The sequence below is a fragment of the Rhipicephalus microplus genome, chromosome 5, assembly GCF_043290135.1.
Source record: "Rhipicephalus microplus isolate Deutch F79 chromosome 5, USDA_Rmic, whole genome shotgun sequence".
NCBI classification, from domain to species: Eukaryota; Metazoa; Arthropoda; class Arachnida; order Ixodida; family Ixodidae; genus Rhipicephalus; species Rhipicephalus microplus.
The window spans coordinates 43,403,823-43,428,077 of NC_134704.1; the positions used below are offsets into that span (position 1 = coordinate 43,403,823).

Here is a 24,255-nt window from a genome sequence, read left to right on the forward strand (position 1 = left end):
TTTATAACTTACCCCTCTCCCCGTCTGAAGGTAGCCAACCAGATGAATCCCCTCAAAGTATACTGTCTGTCTTTACCATCTCCTCTCTCTATAGCCCTATATCAGAAGCCGATTTCTCATTCGCTGACGCCGTTTCTCTGCTTGTGGGCTTCATTGTCACTTTGATGTCAATTTCCGCGCGCTTGAACGAACGGAAATGGGCTCCTGGCCGGAAACATCGACGTGAAAGACAAAAAAAAAATCTAAATGCAGTTCATTTCTACAAGTGTCCAACTAAATCGCGTTAACGCTCAGTTTTTATCGGAACGCCTCCACAACTCAGACTTTCCGTTTGCTCCCGTCAAGAGCGAGGTTACGGCTCTCAATCACACAACTGTAGTGACGCACGATCCGTACCTCGCCTCTCGTGCGACTCGAAACGGCTCGGCAGGCACCGAATACGAGGCGAGACAGCGATGGCTCTTCGAGCAGCAATGATGGCTGGTGCTGGTTGTCCTCGCCCGGACAGACAAGCAACGCGCTGTCTATTTGCCGCGCACTGCGCCTGCCAACAAACAGCTAAAAAAATGGTATAGAAAAGAAGCAGGAAGGCGGGTGAAGGGCGTCTTGTTTGCCTGCCGGCTTCGCTGTGACGGCCGGCGCCGCGTTCGGTTCGATGTCTCGCTTCCCCTTGGGACGGGTGGTCGACCCCAGACAGGCAGGCAGCGGTGTTCTGGTCAAGGCTGACGGGTGGCTCGTTGCTTCACGCCGAGTGTGCACCTGCCCACGCTTAAGGTGCCCGAGGACTACACGTGCGCGGAAGCGAAGGGCTCGGCGGAACCCATTACGGCTCGGGTCTGCCCCGTGTGTGCGCTCCGGTTTGAAACTTAGCGAGGAGATAGCCAGTGGTTGCATCGAGACGCTAGCATTGGGAGGTCCATTGTGCCATAATAAGCATAGCTTGTCTGAAGCTTATTGTGTTGTCACGAGGTCATGACGGTGGAGAACATGAACTCGTGTATGTAAAGGTGAAACTCTTTATTTGATGAAGTTGTGTTCAGAAAAAATCAAGGAGCGACACACTCAGTGCTACCATAGCGTCGGTCACTATCGACGGTTGTCGGTAATCTGATGGTCCACGCAACGTGTGGGCTTTTAAATACCTTTAAAGTTTTTTTTTACACTCCCATTCACTGTCCACGATGTCCTTTACTTAACAACTATATCCCACCCACCAAACCAGCTTCGCCACACATCGTGGAGGGTTGAACATGTCTCCTTTTAATCACCGATCTAGTTCGTATAGACTCTATACGAAACAGCTGTAGTACAGCTGTTTTGTCCGCACTATTGAAATAGTGAGTGCGTCGCCCGGCCATGTTATGTCTTTATCACAACTCGAATTCGATTGATTGATTGATTTGTGGGGTTTAACGTCCCAAAACCACCATATGATTATGAGAGACGCCGTAGTGGAGGGCTACGGAAATTTTGACCACCTGGGGTTCTTTAACGTGCACCCAAATCTGAGCACATGGGCCTCGACATTTCCGCCTCCATCGGAAATGCAGCCGCTGCAGCCGGGATTTGAACCCGCGACCTGCGGGTCAGCAGCCGAGTACCTTAGCCACTAGACCACCGCGGCGGGGCACGAATCGAATAAATTTTGTGCATTAAAAACCACTGATCCTAATGCTCTGTGCATGTTGGGATTAATTGCAATTTTTTTATATTGCCTCCATTCCTGCGATAGCTCTTCAAGGCTGCAGTATGTGCAAACAAACAAACAAACAAACAAACAAACAAACAAACAAAAATAAATAAATAAATAAATAAATAAATAAATAAATAAATAAATAAATAAATAAATAAATAATTGATGGAGCCTTCCAGTGGTATCGGAGGTGCTACCCTCATAGTTCACGAAAAAAAAAAACACACCAACAACTCGCGTTCTGCGCGTACTCTTGTCAGCAAACTCTACAATAATCGAGGAGCTCTCCACACATTCAGGTGTGGCCCGCGCCGAGCTTCGGTAATACGTGTGTAAAGGTAACATCGAGTTGAGCGCACGTGGAAGTATTTATTGGCCTAGTATACGAGAACTGGTGGGTGGCTAGATGTTGGCCAGGTGTTAGCTAACTCTTGGCTAACTGTTGGCTAGTGTTGAATATCAAGATGTTGACTAACTGCTGCATAGATTAACCAATCGTTAGCTTTTGCTCGCTAGTGTGCGCCGCACAAGGAAATCGATTGTAATTAAAAGAAATTGAATCCTATCGTAACGCGTCTACCTGGCATTTGCCACTAAACAGACAGAGATCATTTCGAACTTAACGTCGTTCATCCTCCAAAATCATGTGGTTCGTATCAATAAAGATGCACTTCTCTATTGTTTTGGAATCTCAGAAGCCAACTGTTGACAGCATAGCGCTGGTTTAAGAAACTGTAGTTTCGTTGGCACGTCGACCTGCGTGGAACGTATAACTGCTAATGATGCGTTTGCAGGAAAAGAGGTGCTAAAATATTATACAAAGCAACTGGTTGAACCGAAAGCCGGGAGCGTTCGAACTTATTCATCGTGGGTAGCGCAGAAAATGATACACGCTAGAGCAGGAAACAGGACAAGGGCTGGAACAATAGTTTTTTGGGTATCGTGATAACTGCAGTGCGCCTGAGCAGTTTCTATCTATCTATCTATCTATCTATCTATCTATCTATCTATCTATCTATCTATCTATCTATCTATCTATCTATCTATCTATCTATCTATCTATCTATCTATCTATCTATCTATCTATCTATCTATCTATCTATCTATCTATCTATCTATCTATCTATCTATCTATCTATCTATCTATCTATCTATCTATCTATCTATCTATCTATCTATCTATCTATCTATCTATCTGTATGTTTAAAAGCTTCATTTATTATTATGCTACTGCTTTGCATAATGCACCGTTTTCATCAATTTCGAACTGCTATACCGAAGTTTTGTTTCTTATCTTCCTATCTCTAACTGTAATCAATAAAAGCAGCGTATTGAGATATTTCTCGTTCGAACGAAGACAGAAGACGCTGTCCCGTGCGCGTTTGGAGCTCGGGAAGCCGGGGTCACTCATTCTCGCTTCCGACCGACACCCAAAAAAAACTGCCGAGACGTCCAGGTTATTTAACTACTAGTTATCCTATAAGCTCAGTTCACAAAATTGTCTGCTCGTGTGTGAGTGATGTGAGGTCTTCGTTCACAAACTTGGAGTGGCAGCTCTTCTGCGGGAACCTCATTAGAGTGCCCTGTTTTAGTAAAGACAGGCGTTTGATTATCATTTTCCTCTTGATTTCGGCCACTTCTTGGTTATTTGGTTAACAAGAGTGAAACAAATGAACTTTTAGCTCACATCTCCATCATGGTCTCACCGTTATCTCGCCCTGTGAATTAACAGCGAAGGGGCTTTCGCAAGTCCAACAAGCGGCCTGCGCGGAATGCGTAGAACTTTCGCAGCTGGCTGCGCAATCAGTGTGACAGTGCTTGCGACAAGTGCTGCAAGCACACTTGCTGGGTACCCGCTACGCCGTAAATAATCATAACTTTTGCGTTGTAGGCTGGCTTTCACTACGCTATCCTTCATCATTCTTCGGAGAAGCGTGGTATCTGCTACACACTGGCTAAGAATATTGTGCACTATTTTTATGCAGTGGCTGATGACGATGGAGAATTGTGGCTGAAGTTGGTATGCACCACAGTTAATAGGTGCACGAGAACAAGCTTTTGTAATGGGTTGAAACATTGGACGACGCAATCTTTGCGCAATTCTCATTGTGTGACGTCTGGTTGTTCCTTGGATGTTCCAAAGCGCTGCATTACTCATATTAGTTTGATTCCTTTCCCAACATCAAGCCTGTCTAAGGCCAGTTTTGAAATGAGTTGTAAGAGCCGGCGTGTCTGAGTGGTAGAATACCGGTTTTGCACGCAGCGGACCCGGGTTCAAATCCCAGTGTGTCTTGAGTGTTGTTTTTTTAGTTATTGAGCTTTTTCCTTTATTTCTTGCGATATCCGTTACGGACACCGGTGGCGGCGGCGCACAACTACGGCACCGCACGTGAGCTGATCTCAGAACAGCTTTCACTGTAAAAAAGAAAACAAAAGTGGGCAGGGCTTCTCACACCGAAGCGGTAGTGTCGAGAGGTTTACGCTTTCAAAAACGGATAGAACATCTGTCTTTCAGAGGCGCTGTGGTGCAGAGGTATAGTTAGCTGTAAAGAAGTGGTGTAAGGAAGAAACCACTAAATTATTAACGTAACAAAAAGAGAGAAAGAAAGAGAGAAATCATGGCGTGACAGCACCATTACAAACATTGATTTCACTTGACATATGTGTAGTAAACGAGCCGTTGTTCTAGTACGTTAAACAAAAGCTTTGATTTCTGTACATTCCTTTATTTATTCGCTTATTCTTCCCTGGTTATTTCGTCATGTCTGCATGTGCTCTATTTTATGTTTTTTTTTGCTCTTTCTCCTGTAGAGAAAGGGTAGGCAAACATTGTCCCCAGCTCGGAGGCGTTTGTCAGCGCGTTGCCTTCTTGTTTACTTTGTGCCTACCCCCATTTGGCTAACCCCAGTTTGATACCCGCAGTATAGAGCAGCCAACCGGATGTTTTCGGGTTAACCTCTCTGCCTTCTTTTTGTTGCCTTCCTTCCTGGCATCGTTGTGTATTTTTGCACATTTAATAATAATAATAATAATAATAATAATAATAATAATAATAATAATAATAATAATAATAATAATAATAATAATAATAATAATAATAATAATAATAATAATAATAATAATAATAATAATAATAATAATAATAATAATACATGCGACTGCATTCAAACACAATGGCAAAATGAATGTTCGATATTCGGGTTACATACTGTACAGACAAGCGTGTATTGATTGACTTTCTACGTCCCCCTTTCGGCGTAATGCTCGATCTCGGCACTGTGTACTACAAGTTATCGTTCGTACGCAACCCACGAATATGATTCAGGTGGTGCCTCGCTAATTCGTGTCCCTACAGAAGGCAGATTTATATCAGCTAAAGCTTAGATGTGAGCAGGTATACTTTGTGCCGCAATGTCGGCTGCACCTCACTTGTGCCGATTGAATTCTTTATATCACCTAATCTGAGTGGCTTAATCACTCTCTGTCGCAATGCACAGCCTTATTGGTACATACTGTAGTGTGCGAGTTTCAATTTATATACATGACCGTGTACGTTCTTGATGTATGTTTCTTGACGGAATGAAATTTGCTGAGCGATAGGAAAGAAGAAATTGATGGATATGTAGCGGTGATAAATTTCCATCATTCGTCTCGGTGCTTAGCTCGCTCAGTTAAAGTTCTGGCTGTCAAGCGGACGAGAACACAGGAATGACACACCTGTGCCCGTCTTTGTTGGGTGGGCTGCAAGTAATGTGTATGTATTAAAAAATATCTTTTTGGAACTCTTTCAGCTGAAATAAGATATAGTCACCTTAGTATGGTATTAAGAGCTGATCTGGCTATTAGGCATGTCATTGAGAAAATATCTCTTTGGAACTCTTTCAGCTGAAACAGGATATAGTGACCTTAGTATGGTATTAAGAACTGATCTGGCTATTGAGCATGTTCACAATTCATACCTCAGTTCTGCTAGTCCCGTTCACTGCGACCCTTCAAAAAGACCGTTTGGCCTACTTAGTCGAGCCACAACATGATGCGCGGTTTTCTTAAAAGACCTGCTGGCTTAGAAGGGGAAGGTGGGGCTTGTTTCATGATGTGCGGGCCCGTAACTTCGTACGAGCTCGTACGCTAGGTGACGGCCAATCAGAGCAGAGAACCTACTGCTGTCGAACGCGGCTTGCCAATGACAAGCTTGTTCTTGCAAGACAAAGAGCTGTGTGATCTAAGGCACTGATTGCATCCATGCATGGTCTCACTAAGCTGTACGCGAACTTCTCACGCATGCCCGGTGGATCGGGTACGTGTACCACATGACCGGCACTCTGATTGTAAACCCTTTCCTAAGGCTAACGCAGGCTTGCACGTATGCCGGCTATCGAGCACATGATGAAAGCAAGACGGCTGCGAACACTTCGCGAACGGATTAAAGGAGAGAGCGAGAACAGGAGAAACGACCCGACAATGGGCTCCGAAGCGAGCACCGCGAACACTCGATCATATTTCCGGGCTCAGCCGGACACTAACTCGTCCCACTTAGCAACATAGCGCGCACCGCCAGCGACCCGTCCAATTCGCTATGAATATTCATTACAGCAGGCGGCACGGCGCTGCAGCGAAAACGCCTTGACAACGGGGTTGACTCGGAGTGCTCACTCTGCCGCGGAGAAGCGCCCTGGGCATAATTATTAAGAGGCGTAATTAATGACGCCGTCGTATTGTGGATAGACACGGGCGGCACACGCAAGTCGCGCACGCAGCGAACGCGCGCGCGTCTGTGCACACACGTGTTCCCACGCTGTTGCACGTGGTGCGGGAATGGTGGGCGGGGTCCCGGAAAACTACAGGTACTCGGATGAACAGAATTAAGCCTTTATATTGCTCTTGCACTGCTGACACCATTTTGCAACGAGCCCCAGAACCACACGCGTTGAATTTTACATACGGTTAGCTAGATTTGCAGTGTTAAAGCTTCGTAAAGCAAAATGAAGGCGGTTTCTCAAATTTTTTTGCCCTACTTTCTCTCGATGTGGACAATGACCGTATTGGTGTTCAGTCGAGCATCGCTACGGCACCTTTTACATTGCAGTGATATTGCATGGGCTTGCTTTGCGCGTTATTAAGCTGATGAATTGCCTTAGGTTGGGCCCGACCATCTTTTCGATCAACGCATAACGAAACCTGTCACTTTTAAGTGCTTAAATTGTAGTGTGCATGTCACCAGGCCCGTAGTCAGTAGCTTATTTTTCGGTGGAAGGGGAGGCACCCTTTGAAGGCCTTGAAAAACACCTTTTTTGTTATTAATGTCCTCGCTAAACACACATCTCACTTCAAATTTTGGGGGTGGGTCCTAGCCTTCTCCATCCTGGCTGCGGGCCTGCATGCCAATTACGGATTGGATTCAGCGTCATTCTGGATATGGTTGCAATGACTACAATTTGATGGGAACAACCAGATACCTCGAAATAGAGCCCCTACCTGATTTGATCATCAGTGATCATGCAAGAGTTTTAAGAAACCGAGTCTCGGGGGGCATACGTTGCACTTGAGAGAACAGGGTACATATGGTGCTCACCTGAGCAATTTTCACTTCAACATGCACATGAGTTCCGCGAATATTTGAAGGACACTTCGTAAACTGCTAAATGTGAACGGCGAAATACTAAAAAGTGTCCATTACACTACTGTCCAGGAGTGTTGCTGGCACTAGACGTAGGTTGGTGTTGCTGTAGTCGGTGCTGTGACGGCACACTTGCTGCTTTGCGCCGCTGTGAAATGACGTGATTGATGAGAGAGTGTGAGGGGAGAGGCTGGCACCATTCCAAGACATGGACGAACGGATGGTTGGAGGCCGCGAGTATGAACAATTAAAGGCATAGAGTTTCCCACACTTAACTATAGGAAAAAGTGGTGCTGTGGGCTATTGGACGCATGGTAATGCAGAGATATGTGAGCTTCGAGCTTGGCTTGGATTTGTATCGCCGGCTAGAGTCCGAACACATCGAACACAGTGTTTCCTAAAGTTGAATATAGGGGACTCCGGCGCAGCGTTCGTTCGGCGACCACGGCAGTGATGGGTAGTACGCAGATTTGTCTAGTATTCATGCTTGCGAGATTCAAACGCCCTTGTGGTTTTGTTTATTGCTGTGCTTTGCTTTTGTTTCAAATAAAAAAAACGAAGCGTTGTAAACTTCGTGACCCGAGTTGAATGGATGAACCTAAATGTTCAATGTGCTGAAGTGCAGCTGCATAATATTTGCTAATTGACTTTTCGTGTAAAAGCAGCTTCAAGCCATGCGAAGCGAAACAGAGCCAGAAGAACAAAAATTAGACAATTCCGTGAACTACCCATCATGCCCATGCTCGCTGAAGCGCCGTGCGTTGCAGCTCCCATATACACTAGCGCCGGAGTTCCCTCTAGTGTACGTATCTATAGGAAACTCTGGGACCTCGAAGACATGTATGGCTTCAACGCGTTCCTTGTGCCAAAACAGCTGACTTCGTATTGAAGGAGCATGTATGAGCTATTTATTTTTATCATTGCACAACAACCAGTTTTATTTACCATTAAAAACTTCTGCGCCGATATACAATTTTACGAAGCGTAAAAAGTAACGAACGATCACTAAACTTGGCAGGCAGACGACAAAGCGAACTTTCCCTCTGCTACTTTATGCCGTCTGTTTCTTTTTTCACCGTTTCGTTGTGCCGTAGAAGTAAGGGGATCTTTATTTTAGAATGCAATAGGTGTGAAATAAATCAGCTTATGACGGCTTTATTTTAGAGAAGCTTTCCTGGCGCAGCCACATACACTTTTGAGCCGAAGCCTCGATCAACACCAGCCAACACAAGCCTCGCAGACACGTACTACCATCATTTGCAGCGCTCCAGCGGCGCCCCTCGAAAAATTCGCATAGGCTGTGGTGCCAGATTTCTCTCTAGGTATTTGTGTGAAAAACTCTATGATCAATGACTTTCACCTTAAAGTTAACTCGCAAGGTAAATCGGTTATCAGCTATCACTCCTTCTGTGTCGGGGAATATCAGCTTGTTGAAGTGTCATCCCGAAAGACGTTCAGATAAGCTAGTTGAAATCCACGGAGGAAGAGCGGGATGCGCAGTTGAATTTAGTTGAATTGAGTTTGCAGGTTTTATTGCAAACAAGTTTTGTTTTCAAGAATTGACAAACATTTTTGTAGTTTTCTTGTCTCTCCTGTTTGTACGCTGTACAGTTTAGAGGTGGCGGTGAGAGCCTCTCTCTAAACAAAACTACAAGTGAATATATAGGCGCGGAAAATAACCATGAAAGCCACCGACGAAAAAAACATTTCCACTCGGTAATCGCATGGGCTTTCAGAGTTCACATACCGCGTAAGAGAAATAGCGCCACCTAAAGAAGCGATGTGAAGAGGCGTGGAAGAGAAAAAAAAAGACCTACATGCTCTCAGCGGGGATTCGCTATTCATCACCACATTGTAGTACATTACGACCACGATGTCCCTGTACGCACCTGGTTGTTATTATTCTTCGAGACTCGCTACGCAGCAAGCTTGCACGTACAGTATGCAGCTGTGCAGGCGGAAAGCTTCCATAATCCACAGGTGAGACCAGCGTTCACGCAGCAGAATATTGATAAGTCGAGGAGATCCTTACCATGCACATGCGCCGCCCGCCGGCTTGCAGATAAAGAAATAATAAAGAGCGAATGTAAATCTCTCGGGCGCGAGAGAAGGCCGCCGCTTAGCTTGTTTTTCATCTCCGGAAGAAGCGAGGCCATGTTTGATTTCGTTGCGCGTGTACGCTTTCCTCCGCATACAGATATCGGCGCAGTCAGTGGAGGAGCGACAAGGCCGGGCGCGAGGAATTGTCGAAATCGCACGTTTCGCGGCGCTGACGTGATGGGGTGCCGCCTCATAGCTGCTCAGAACACTGCGTTTGTCTCGTAAAACACTCGTTTCCTTTTTGTTTTTGGTAGAGGGATGTTTGTTTGTGCCTTTCACTTGCGCTGGAAAGCAGGCGGCGTCTGTCACAGTGTACTTCAGCGATGTCATGAACCGTATTTATTTGTTTTCTTTTGGTGCTGTTAACCACTGGCCGATAATTTTGGTGGTTTGACGTTGGCATCGGCTAACGTGAGCTGCCAGGAAGAGTTGACGTTACAAACTTCTTAGGTGAAGGAACGTCCAACTCTCCTAGTTGGACGCCTATAATGCTATTTATGGGCTGTGAAAAGCTGAAAAAAGCGTACGTATACGCTTCAAATGTCAGCACGAAATTATCAGCGCAGTTCCATTACGCTGTGATGTCTAAGAATTGTCATCCTCAAGTCTTAGTAAGCAACGTGCGCGTTCTATAGGAATATGACAAAGCTTACGACCAAGGGTGAGCAAATGCCTGAGGGCCTACGTGGCACGGACTGTCATCGAAGTAAAACATGCTTCGCGAAGTTATTGTTGAGTTGATTTGATTGATTGATTTGTGGGGTTTAACGTCCCAAAACCACCATTTCATTATGAGAGACGCCGTAGTGGAGGGCTCCGAAAATTTTGACCACCTGGGGTTCTTTAACGTGCACCCAAATCTGAGTACACGGGCCTACAACATTACCGCCTCCATCGGAAATGCAGCCGCCGCAGCCGGGAATCGAACCCGCGACCTGCGGGTCAGCAGCCGAGTACCTTAACCACTAGACCACCGCAGCGGGGATTGTTGAGAGTTCCCTAGAAATATGGAACAGTGCTCGGGCGCCGTGTGTGTGTGTGTGTGTGTGTGTGTGTGAGAGAGAGAGAGAGAGAGAGAGATAGTATAGAGGAAGGACGTCGAATCATCCTGAATACCAACAAATGCAGGAAGGCCCTTCAGTAGGTAAGTGCGTGTCAAAGGGTCGCCGGTGGTCAAAATTACTTCGCATTTCCCCGCTACAATTTCTATCGTGGCCCCAACAGTATCATTTCCAGGACGTTGAATTATCGAAATGAATAAGTAAACAAGTGGTTTTATTAAAACAATCAATGACCCAAAGGACGTTCTGCTCAAGTTGTCTACAGGATTCCCGTTTTGTGGGCTATGTATCATTCGAGCGGAAGCGCACTGACTGAAAAGAGGGAAAAGAGTTAATCAGAGTGACTGAAAGTGCGGCATGTGATGCTTGCGGTAATGATGAAAATATCGAACACCTGCTGTGCCACTGTCCTTGATATGCCTCAAACAGACAAGCACTTGCCAACGCAATGCGCCGAATGGATGATCGGCCTCTTTCTGAGCAGATGATAATAAATCAGCGTCCACATCCCTCGACAGCCCACAAGGCAGTGAAAGCCCTGCTGTGTTTCTTAAGAAAGACGGGTTTGTGTGAACGCCTCTGACTTGGGGTGAACTTCTAAACGCTGCAGTGAAATTACTGTCAGTCTCTCGTTTTTCCCTTTCCTTCCCTCTTTCTCATCTTTCTTGTCACCTTCCCTAATCCCCCAGTGTAGGGTAGCTAACCAGCTGTCTTTCTGGTTAACCCCTTTGCCTTTCTCCCTTTTGTTGCCTCCTCTTCCATCGTACAACACCAGCTATACGATTTAGTTACACGACTCCCTGTTCTTCTCTCTGTTTTTCTCCCTGTTTGTCTAACAGGGATGGCTGACACCGCAAACTTAAGCCAGGTAATATAGAGCTGTGTACAGATAACCGCCTGAAGTCGCTCTCAAACAGTTAAACAACCGTCCTTGGTCGAAAGACGCTTAAGTTGTGTGGCAGCGACAGCACTCAACATCGCACTAGAAGCTTGCGCTTTTGTTCTGATTGCATTGCACCGGTCAATGTTAACTCCGGCATCGCAACGTCTTCTTCTTTTCTTTGTCGATTGGTATGTACAGTCGTCATCACCTTTAACACGAACAATTCGACGCGTGGCGAGGGCTAGTTTGATTGATGCCAGCCATGAGGTTCTGTGCGCTTTTGTCGAGATAATACCTCAGTAGGCTTTGATAGTTCGCATCTTAGCAACAGAACCCAAACGTACGTGGTGCCAGCGCCAAACTGCTTACTGCAGGACACGCGGTGGAGCATTCGTGTTTAACAGGTGCTGACGGCTGTAACTTCGACCTCTTTGCAACCCCCGCTTGACGACGAGACGCTCCCTGGATTTCGTGCCGACCGGTTGTGCGCCCGCGCGCTCCGCGCGCTCGCGACCTTCGGCGTCATCGTAGCTCTGGCCGACTGGGCTGGCCCTACGTCACCTCCTGTCGCCGGCTGTCTTCGGTGACAGCGCAGCTCTGACCTACTGGACCTGCTCTACGCCATCTACAGACGCCGACAACATCTCTCGCAAGTGTACCCCGTCCTCGGACTCCAGTGACCGTTCTTCGATCTTTCCTGTCTCTCCTATCCCCTCAGTTTGTTGTTGCTTCTTCTTCCTCTTTCCTATACCTTTCCTTCTACCCTTTTATCCCTCCTTACCCCCATCCCTTTGTGAGCTCTGTGGCGGTGTCGCTCACTGAAGCAGACAATAACGGGGCTCACTTTTCTCTTTCTTTCTCTTAAGAACCACTCCCGCTTGACGACGCATTGCCGGAGTAGAAAACCGGGAACTTGCGTATGAAAGTAGCATTATCCTTCCTGCATTTTATCTCCCTTTATCTTTCTCGCTTGCTTTAAATTTATATGCTAAGGGTGCTAACCAGTGTCGCCATTAGGACTTCAACCTACGGGTTTCCTCTGGCCCGGCGATTCATAGAGTACCGCATACTTATGCAACAAAGTTTAATTTTGACAACTTGGATAGCTGGCCTTACGGTGCGCCTCAATTATCATAACTTTCTCGCTCTAAAAGCACGCCTCAAGACGAGATCGTACACTCTTAAAGAAAAGGCAGTGTTACCAACTTTGAGGTAGTAAATTGTTGTCACAACATTCACTACCTAAGTAGTAACTCCAGGTAGTAGATCACATACGTTTACTACCTCAGAAGCAACCAGAGGTAGTAAATGTCTGTGTTCTACTACCCACAGTTACTACTTAGGCGGTGAAGGTTGTGACAACAACTTACTACCTCCCAATTAGTAAGTAGCACTGCCTTTTTTTTTTTAAGAGTGTAAACAACCCTTCGTTGTCAGAGAGTACCGTCATAAGTGGTATACATACGGAAGCTCTCGAAGTCACCGCTTCGAACCTTCAAGAAGCCAGAATCTCGAAGGCTTCAAGTATTTCTCCGCTTTTCAACGCGTACCGCGTGCATACGCAAATCGAGTACTGCGCGGAAGGGAGAACGCATTTGCATCTTGGGCGGTCGCCGCGCGCGTATGCAAATACGGGCAACCGCGGTCTTCCGCCCTCGGCAGCGCACGCAGCGTACGGTGCGATTTATAGCTCTCAGCCACGTGTCGCGTGCATTTTCTGCGGGCAATAAAGGGTGCATGTCGAATGCGCGCACTACCTGCCTTTTTCTTATTTCGTGTGCTTCGCTCCGGCTTAACCGTGCCAGCACGCAACAAAACAATCATAGTTGTTGAAGCTTTACAAAGCGGCAGGGAGTGCCAAAAAGCGTGCTGAGCAAGGATTCGCATCTCCGCTCGGTTCCGTACATAGCCATATTTCAGGCGGGGTTAAGAGGTTTACAAAAGTCATACCGTTCTGTCAGACACGCTTCTGAAATGCCTGCCTGGTTCGCCTTGTATACGATAAGAAAGAAAAGGGCGCATTAGGGCGACTCAAGCGTTGAAAAAAGTAAACAAGGTTACGTTCCGTTTGTTTTCTTTCATTGGCGTGGGAGCTATATCATTACACCCAGATGAACTTTCAGGGTGCGCGACTCGCAGGGAGATACCGGTGCATCCTTTTGCATGCATTCGGTACTGCGGCAAGCCGTTACCGGTTGTGCCAGTGTAGTGGAGGGCAAGGCGATAAATCTGAATCATTGAGCACGCGATGTGGATATTGTAAGAGCAGGGTCTGTGCAAGTGCGTCGATAAATCATAACATTACAGGCCAGAGAGCTGATTAAAGTTTATTTAGGAACCAAACTGATTTATCACCTATTCGGTATGTACTGGTTTGTTAGTCCTACTTGATTTACATACGGCAGAACAGCTCGACCTATACAAGAGAAATGACAATCGCAATTGAAGTTACGCGCGTATCCTGCAACCATGACTGTAACATGTTGCCAGCTGGAGGAACGAAGGAAGGGGACAAGGTAGGTGGATGGTGTTGGAGCAGCGTAATACAATGGGATAAATTGTTAAGGTGTTTCGGAGAAGACACTGTTTTCGAGGACGCCTAGACATAACCGCGGCTATTAGTTATCGAAGTGCATTGTTCATTCAACTAATTTGTGCTAGTTAGATTCAACCTGCCTAAAATTAAATGAGTAGAAGAATGTTCACGTGACCCTTAACATGTTAGCGTATCATTCGTATGTCAACATTCGCCGAGATTTCAGGGTAAGTTTTCGATACGCAGTAGCAATCACTGAGCACCAGTATACTCTTAATTCTGTGCCATCCAAAATGCTACACTGCAACGCGTATTATAGTAAAAAAATTCTAATGGCAGTCCGCTGCTCATCCGTGTGGATATGGCGTTATACTGTTCACTTTAAGTCACGGGTTCGCACTCAGGGCATGCGGCTCATGTTCAGAAAGAGCCGAAACGTGGAAGTGACTTATTTCTTGTCTCATGTACCATGTTCCTCTCATTGAGCTCAGAGACGAAATTATGGTGAGCTTATCTGTGTTCTTTTGTTTAGACGGCAAAAAAAAAGTTGCATTTTTAGCACATGAACTTCTCTGGAAATAACCCTGGTATTACTACAGAACAAATGTGTAGCACTTTTAGATTTCTGAGAGATACTGAGGATAAGAAGAAATTTCATGCTCGGACGTGAATCAAAATAATAAAATAAAATGAAACCTGTCCCCGCGAAGGACAAACAAGCTTATTATACAACAGTGCTTTGTACGGTGACCGTCAAACGTGTTACTACACATAAGATTGGCATATGCGCTCACCTCATACAAAACCAGTTCTTAGTAGAGAATGGCGTTGCGAATTTATCTTCCGAAGCATTAATCCAGATCTACTTTACAGGTATGGGACAAGCTGATAAGGCTGACACGTAATATAAATGTTTTAAAAAAAGTTATATAAATGAAGCTTATGTTAGCGCTGCTACCCCGTTCAGGCCTCTGCCCATGTCCCCCATATAAAGAAGACCGGAAACTGCAAAACGCTCTTACCAACAACACCCCTGAGTTGACGCGTGAGAAAATGGGTGTCCCATCCCTTTGACTCGCCTCTCGGCCGTCGAAAGTCTACCGAAGGAATGAAGGGCTAGCTACACTTTTGTTTTGGTGGTGATCTGTTTTTTTTTCCTTTTACTACTGGGGACTACGTTTGTCAGAATTTTGCTTGCTGTTCCATGCGCTCAACATCCCCCAGTGAGCTGCTTTTCTTTCTCTTATTGAGTATGGCGCGGTACGAGCGAGGTTGTGTTTAGGGACGACACCACGCGAGAACGTGGACGGTGTAAAAGATCCTGCCGGGCACCCGTTTACGCGGCCTGCATGGCGTGAGAAGTTCGCTTCGGGCTGTCCACCGTCTGGCCGCGTTAAAAAACAGCTGATGCTCTTGAATGAGAACGGAAATGCGATGACGAGCGCGGTAAACACCGAAACTCGTCGTACAGTGGCGAAGCAGCAAAGTTGTTGGGTCACAGCGGGTATACTTTTGTGCCGAGAATACGTCTTCTTCGAGGAGAGGAAGTTGCGCCATTTTATTCACTGCACGTGGAGGTTATTTTATGAAATTGAGGGAGTCTGAAACAGTGCATGGCGCACTGAAGGGGGAGACGGTTCCATGTGTTATAATCTCCCCCTTCCCCGAACACACACACACACACACACTCACACACACACAAACACACACACACACACACACACACATCGTTTGCGTATGTGCCCCATTGCCCTTTTCACCGACAGTGCAACAGAATATTCAAATGTTTTGTTGACCTTGTAGTAGTTGTGATTCGGGACTTGGCCGGAAGTCGAAATTTCCCGGATTGACTCTAGAAAGGTGTTGCATTCACCCGTTCCCTCGTAATCTTAACCGCCGTATTCTAGAACGTCCCTTCACTCAACGCTTCACCTCGACTTGAAAAAGTGGATGGGAGCGCCGTCTTTTGGCAGAAAAAGTCACTGCGCATCGGCGATAATCTCTTCGATTCTTGAGAAGCATAACGTCAATTTCAGTCTAGCAGTGGTGCAGTGCTCACCTCAGTCAAGTGAAGGACGAAATTTGAGTCGAGGAGCGTTTGTGAATATACGGGGGCAAGAAGCGCAAACTGCATGCGTGGTATCTACGTTCGCTTCCATTGAAGCAGCTTTAAGGCGAAAAAGCAAGCAAACACAAGAAAAAGGAAGCAATACAAAGATGCCATTTTTGGCTTTCGCAGGTGAGCAGGGCAGTTTGACTGTTTTTTCTTTCATGGCGTCTTTTATTGCTGCACCAGAGCACATATGGGACGCGCAATGGTCCGCAAGGTGTCTGCTCCCATCTGACTCCCTCACCCATACACACGCACACACGCAAGCACGCATGCGTACATACGTGCAATGTCATAATCTTGTCAAGGAAGGAAAACAGGAGACAGAGGAAAGGCAGGGACGCCAACTTGCTTAGAGTAACTGGTATGCTAGTTAGCACACAGACAAGGAATGGCCAGTCAAAAAGTATTACTATCAGTCTACAGCCACTAAGGCATTTAGGTTGTCTTTTAAAACATTTATTAATAATGGCGACGAAGAAATCGATTAAATCTTTTTTCAGCAGACGCGGGGATAATGAGTCCCGCCGGATCTATCAAGCTTCAAGAGTGAAATACAATCAGCAGTGTGTCATATGTGCGCGGTCGCCAGGTCTTGCCACCCTCAAAATGATCCTAGCGTGCACGGCAACAAGCTCCAGCACTGGAATAGTCCATCAGAGAGATTCCGGCCAATCGCGATGTGGTCATATCGTTAGTGAAGGCACTGGAATGAGAGTGAGAATTGTAGCAAAAATTTGAGGTCGTGGCAGCTTGGCCCCACGACTGTAAAGAAAGAAAAGATTGATACATATGAACTTGTCGTGAGGAGCGATTCCAAAACCAAATCATCATGCATGACACATGATCTGTGCATATACGCGTACAACGGCAAATAACAATCGCATTTTGTCCGCCTGTGTGGATATGTGGCTAAGCTGATCGGCTGCTGACCCGAAGGACGCGGGGTCGATGCCGGCCATGGCGATCGCATTTCAGTGGAGGCAAAATGGAAGAAGCATGCGTACTGTGCCATATTAGTGCACGGTAAGAAACACGAGATTGTCGAAATTTCCGGAGCCATCCACTACTGCGTTTCTCATAATCATATCGGAGATTTAGGATCTAAAACCCCAGATAATATTAAGTCACATATTAAATGTTCTGTGAACTCCCTTTTTATACAGTGCGGTTTCACAGCATCCGCGCAGATTATTAACTGGGAAGGTTGGTATGTATTGTGTCTGACCGGTAAGCCAATCATCGCCTGATCAACACGGGCAATCAAATTTTCTTGAGTTCATCTCCGAGATTTTAACAGCTGCGTGACTGCGAAGGCTCGACACTGCTGCATCCACCACATTCGCATCCGCATTTCAGTTGTTTGCGGGCAACCGCCGTATGTGTGAAAACAGAGATAAGTTCGCTTGACGTCCAGGTGGCTGCGACAGGGCTGTCTGTGAGAAAAATAACGATGACAGGCTGCATTGAAGCTCCCGAATTGCTGATATCGCAAAGCACTTCGCTTGGAAAGTCGAGGGGGGAGTCGATAAATAGCGTCCTGATAACTGGTTCGATTTGTTTTTCCGCACCTTGCAGCACTGGCTTTGAACTTTTATCTCAATTTAGTGTTTGGTTTGCTCAGTATCTTAGAACATCTGAAGTGTTCTGGCGAGAAGGAGTGGCTCAGCAAGCATAAAGCATGGCGCTCTGTCACCAGCTGGGTAATAAAGTACGGGCTAGTATTATTAATGCATCTTGAAACTAAATGTTGGATTAGACACGCCATGCTGCAGTGATCGCTTCATAGGTCAGAAAAGTGTCTTTTGCCTCGTGTTCCCGCCCTTATTGCACTGATGTTATAATGCATGGACCCTCTCATACAGTAGTGAAGTATTGAGCATCGTAAACAACAAAAAAGGACCCTCCCCGTTAAAGAGAACCATGTGTAGATGCAAAGCATTGGGCGCTAACTCTTACACTAACGGTGAAGTTGACTCTGGCGCCTATCAAGTCAAATCTAAGACGCCCTTGACTGAATTCTGAATGCGCATTCCGGTGCCTACATACACGGTGTGACCAGTGAATGGTTGTGCAGAGTAAGCAGTCAGGTTTTTAGTGGCAGATGGCCTTTCGAGGAGAGAGAGGGGGAGGGAAGGGAAAGTTTTGTGGGCGTCACAGGCGGCGAGTGGCGACAGACTAGGGAGAGAGAGATGACAATGCACGCACACTGCAAGGAAAGGCAGGACCTACTTGGCACCGCCCCAACACCTGCGGCTAGGGTAGCATAGTGAGAACGGAGCGACAGCGTTACACAGGCTAGTCAAAGAGCTGTTTTGCATTTAAAATACGAAGAAATGCTTACTCTCGCCCAAGCCGTCTGCAAGAAACACTTTGGGATGGAAATGAGAATATGTGGTGTGAGAAAAGCTGGTAAAACCAGATAACGTTTATCGTGAAAATGAAGTAACTTGACTCCCTGCCACCTTCTTCACTTTATAGCTGGATGCGAACATCGGGCAGCCTGAAACGTTGAGAGCCAATGCTGCTTCTCTAATGGGCCTCTGGATCCTTGGGCCTCGGGATAATGGGCCTCGGGATCCTTAAAGCTTAGGTTTTTCGGCGGCGGCGTGCTTGAATTTGCTTGAACGCCATATCCTCTGACCATGGCGTGCATGTTCAATTCGCTCATGTTTCCCATAAAGGATTTGAAAGGCTACCAGTGCTGCGCTTTTATTTAGGTAGATTTACTACTACTTAATAATAATAATAATAATAATAATAATAATAATAATAATAATAATAATAATAATAATAATAATAATAATAATAGTGGTCTGATGGCCTAAGACTACGACCATGCGGTGTTTTTTATGTGCTCTGACATCGCACAGTACGTGACATCTGACAGATGGCCTCCATCGAAATGTCACCGCTGCATCCGTGATGGAACCCGTGGCCGCCAGCAACCAAATATCATGACCACTGCTCAACCCGGTTGACTGGACAGATTTATTGACATACGATATCAATATACATATCAGAAGAAAAGTGCGTTGCTCTTGAATACGGTTGAAGTGGCTTGCTTGCTTGCTTGCTTGAATGTATAACCATTTAGACTCGTGTTTAACGCAGAAATAAAGATTTTCACAATACTCCAACAATATTTGTCAAGATATGGTTGCTGTCTATCAAAATGTCTTCACCACTTACTGAGCAGAACGCTTTTGGCCAGCTCCGTGAGTTGTTTTTTTTTTGTTTTTTTTTTTGTTGTTGTTCTGGAAGCAGGTCGAGATGGCTTCAGTCGACACGATCCGATCATCTTCCGGAGCCCGTAAAACCGTTGAACCCCACACATCAATCAATTCATACAGTTTGCTGTTTGCGAATACGATTTCTTTCAGGGCCCTCTTTTTTTTTCTTATTTTTTCATCGTAGGAAATGCAGTGTACGCAGAACACTGAAGTTATTCTTTCCTCAAACAAATTGTCACTCACATGCGTGGCGTGCGCGTCACAGTGACTGCACAAACCGAAACGCGACCTCAATCGCGAGATCAAAGTCGTCAGGCGAGTAATAGCGGGGAGTGACGCTGTTTCTCTGCCTTTACGCACGCAAACAGAGGGGGAGGACGTAACCGGACCGTGAATCTGGTAAGCAGGAGTTAGGCCGGGTTTTAAGTGCGACGAGCACGCGATGATTTTTCCGCGGCAAAACGAGCAGTCTCAGTTTTGTTGCTGGCTCTGCTGCCCCAGCGTGCGTGACACATTGCGGAAAGCTCAATGTGTAACATTGTGGCCGACTTCCTGTATATACGGCTCATGCTCGAGAGGTTTTGTGGCCGTGTAGAGCATTTCGTGCACGTATACGCTTGTGAGGGAATGTGCAGCTCTATACGTTGGTTGGTTTTGCCTTGCGATGATCACCGCTCGTTCACGTGTCCTTGTGCGTTTTTTGTCTTCTGCGGTGTGACGCGCTGGTCTCGACAAACTAGCATCCCACCTGAAAAAAAAAGAAGAAAACATTGGACATAAAAAAACCCGCTGTATGTACGTCAGGCGAGCTGTTTCGCTCCATAAGTATATATATATATATATATATATATATATATATATATATATATATATATATATATATATATATATATATATATATATATATATATATATATATATATATATATATATATATATATATATATATATATATATATATATCCCCTTCAGACACGGCGTACACAAATGTGTCATTTTGGCGACTTCGAATTGCGCGCCACTCGTCTGCGTCAAGTTTGAAAACCAGCATGTGGCGCCATCTAACCGAGAGAATTCAAAACAAACAAGGAGGAAGAAGTTCCGCAATGTATGTCGCTTCGTTCTACGGCAGCTCTGGTAAGTGGGTTACAAAAACCCAATTTTCACCTAATGGCACAATCTCGCAATTATTGTGCATGGTTGGTAGCTGGTCCGAAGAAGGTTAATAACAACTTGACTGAATATCAGCTTTTGGGACAACGAATTTGTCGCGATAAGAGGAGTTGACTTTATGCGTACACATTTGTGTACATTGTGCCGCCTCCAATACAACACTACATTTCTTGCCATTTCGCTAGTGGTGCTGCAGATGTGCTCAAAACGGCTATTATTTTGCTTTTTTTATACTTAGAGCTGGCGGACCATGCGAAGAATCGCACGAGAATAAAAAACAAAGCAGCTGAAAATCTGCTAATGAGAATAGCGGATGGGAATACGTCAGACATCAGTTTGTCAGACGACGAGGAAGACGACCAGCAGCCGACTCAAACTGTAAGCAGTTATTCCATTTTCTTCGTGCTTGCAAACCAATTTTCGTGATATTGAATAATATACTTAAAACGCAGGATAACCAACCAGATGTTGCGGCCGGGCCTTCCTTCATCACCGGTGGACGAAAAGGACAACAACGATGGAGAGTCCACTGCGAAAACTAGAGTTTCGTGGACCACGAAGGACTTCGTGCGGCCAGACACCACATTCCTGTGCGAGTACGATGACCCTGTTGCAGTCGCCGAACCCATTGAGTACTTTCTGAAGTACATTTCTGAGGAAGTGTTTGAAGGAATGGCAAGATGCACAAACATTTATGTCATGGAAACGACAGGAACGATCCTCGCGACTACTCCAGATGAGATAAAAAGGTTTCTTGGTGTTCTGATTATAATGGGAACTCTGAAATTTCCGCGCATGCGCATGTATTGGCAACCAGCGACACAGATTCCTACGATTTGTGAAGCGATGAGCGTGAATAGATTTTTCAAGCTCAGGTCCGCCCTACACGTCACTGAGTCAACAACACCGCACTCACCAGCTGACAAATTTTGGAAAGTGCGACCACTCCTAAACGCTGTCAAAGAACGTGTTTTACAGTTGCCACCTTCGGAGCACAACAGCATTGATGAGCAAATCATCCCGTTTACAGGCAGGGTAGTGGCGAAACAGTTCATCAGGAACAAACCCAACCCAGAGGGAGTAAAGGTGTTCCTTCGTTGTAGTGCAGAGGGCATGGCCCATGACTTTGAACTGTACCAAGGAAAAGGAACTGGTGTGTCCGAGGAGCACAAAAGCCTTGGCTTGGGTGGCTCAATCGTCATGAGGCTTGTTAAAGACTTGTCCTTGTGTCGAAATTTCAAATGTTATTTCGATAACTACTTTACATCCGTAGGTCTTCTGCAAGAACTGAAGTCCATTGGGATCTGGGCAGTCGGAACAATCCGCGCCAATCGACTTCAAGGCTGCGTCTTGAAGACTGACAAGGAGCTGAGACGTGAAGGCAGAGGAAGCTACGACCAGAAAGTCACAAAAGACGGGGACGTCATTCTGGTACGGTGCCAAGACAACGGAGTCGTAAACGTCGCTTCAAGCTACGTGGGCGTGGATGACCTGTCCACTGCAAGGAGGTGGAGCGAGGCCACAAAACAGCGCGTCGACATCCCATGCCCTGCTCTCATAAAGGACTACAACACCTTTATGGGAGGCGTGGACAAAATAGATTTTTTCCTCTCGCTGTACCCTCTCCGCCAAAGAACCAAGAAATGGCCAGTGCGGGTCATATGCCACTTTGTCTCTTTTGCCATAGTGTACAGCTGGCTCGAATAGGTGAAACATGCGGAAGCGAACCGAATGCAGCGTAAGAACACTCTGGATTTGCTGGCATTCCAGAATGAAGTTGCCATGGCACTCATCATGCGTAGCAAGAATGTTGCGAAGAAACGGGGCCGCGCAAGCCTCCAGGAGCCGTCTTAACCTCCTCCCCGCAAAGTACACAACGCGGAGCCAAGGCCAGTCAACGCTGTTCGCCATGATGGCCTAAACCAATGGCCAGCCCACTCCGCACAACGTTTGCTCAGCGTTGCAAGTTTGAAGGCTGCACATCTAGAACGCGCATCCGCTGCCGAAAGTGCAATATGTTCCTTTGTCTTTCTGCCACCAAGAATTGTTTTTACGCTTTTCATAACAAATGAGTGATCGAAAGCATGGTTTGCATGAAAAACACAGTATGTAGAAATGCCAGAATAACGTTGGCTTGTGTGTAAATAAACGTTTTTCTATTTTGCAATTACCAGCAAATGTGGTGTGTTTGTACTGGGTGGGGCACGATGTACACAAATGTGCACGCTACCTAAAACTAAACCAGAGGTATGTAGAATTTTTTTGATGTGTTTAATTTATTCACTAGGGTCATAGATGACAGGAAAGAAAGAAAAAAATTTTTATCCATAACATTTATTCGTGTCTGAAGGGGATATATATATATATATATATATTATATATTGTGTTTACTTGTCCATAGGTCGCCAGGATGGCTCCTTATTTCGCGGGGAGTAATTGTAATGAATCTGAATAACGGACGCTCACGCTCTGCTGGTAATGAAGAAGACGATGATGAACGGTGGCTGTAGTAGTAGCTCGCGCACGCCACTCGCCATTAGCCAGACCTGCCTGATAAAGCACATTTTGCCAAGCTGCGTCTGAACCTTTCTCGACGTACAACACCTCTATTTTAATGTATATATATATATATATATATATATATATATATATATATATATATATATATATATATATATATATATATATATATATATATATATATATATATATATATGTATATATATATATATATGTATATATATATATATATATATATATATATATATATATATATATATATATATATATATATATATATATATATATATATATATATATATATATATATATATATATATATATATAAATATATATATATATATATATATATATATATATATATATATATATATATATATATATATATATATATATATATAAATATATATATATATATATATATATATATATATATATATATATATATATATATATATATATATGCTACACATTTAGTTAGAAACTGTTTCGAAGATTTAGGTATGGTTACGCACGCGCAGAGTCCTTGTACGCGTAAGGAGATTAATGGATCCGGTTGATTTTAAGCTGACCTTGAATGTGCGCTGATTGGGAGGTCAGAATAACACTTGCAGAAATGGTTCAACAGGACTAAGCGTGACGATAGTTATAGCGCGAGAACAAAACGACGACACAGAGACAAGAAGGACACGAAAGACACGTGTCTTTCGTGTCCTTCTTGTCTCTGTGTCGTCGTTTTGTTCTCGCGCTATAACTATCGTCATGCCATACCAACTAGCCCAAGCTGCCACACTTCTAAGGACTAAGCGTTTCGCCCCGTTAAACCTGTTCTTTATATGTTCTTGTGATCTTCCAATCGGAGCACATTCAAGTTCATGTACAAGATTTCATGAGGCGAAAGCCTTTATTGACTGCGTTGCCACCAAGGACGTTTGTTGCCATGCTCCAGTTCGCGAAGATTCGCGCGCGAAATCACGAGAACGGGAGGGCTCGGAAAGGTCTCGCACAGTCTCGCGAGGCTCCGTATGAAAAGTGATGAAACCTCATCTGAGCGAGCGACGACGTCGCAGGACGTCATCTTGTAACGTCATAATGGCGTCGCAGGTTTTCCTGCGCTAATATAAACAAGGACCCCGAGAAAGTAAATGATAGCACGTGCGCAGACTAGCGTAAAAGACAGCACGGCGCACGTACTGCCTTTTGCTTTTCTCTTCTGTTCTTCTTTGTGTTAGTGAGTTAAACATTGAGAGAATGAACATTAACCAACTAGGCCATCTTGGTGCTCTTCTGACGTCACAGATTGTAGAAACTTTTGAAATGTGATACAAA

At 45.2% G+C, this 24,255-nt stretch overlaps 1 protein-coding gene across 2 annotated transcripts; it reads left to right on the plus strand.

Annotated features, from left to right (window-relative positions):
• The first annotated feature begins 20,232 nt into the window (after positions 1 to 20,232).
• Positions 20,233 to 22,573, plus strand: LOC119173887 (piggyBac transposable element-derived protein 2). Of its 2 annotated transcripts, XM_075895328.1 has the most exons (4): positions 20,233 to 20,370; positions 20,645 to 20,784; positions 20,859 to 21,002; positions 21,680 to 22,573. In XM_075895328.1, the coding sequence occupies exons 3-4, from the start codon at positions 20,924 to 20,926 to the stop codon at positions 22,111 to 22,113; spliced, it is 513 nt and encodes a 170-aa protein (XP_075751443.1). In that variant the 5' UTR covers positions 20,233 to 20,370; positions 20,645 to 20,784; positions 20,859 to 20,923; the 3' UTR covers positions 22,114 to 22,573. The 2 variants fall into 2 exon arrangements, with proteins under 2 accessions (XP_075751443.1, XP_075751442.1); XM_075895327.1 differs by having other exon boundaries at positions 20,859 to 22,573.
• The last annotated feature ends 1,682 nt before the right edge of the window (positions 22,574 to 24,255 follow it).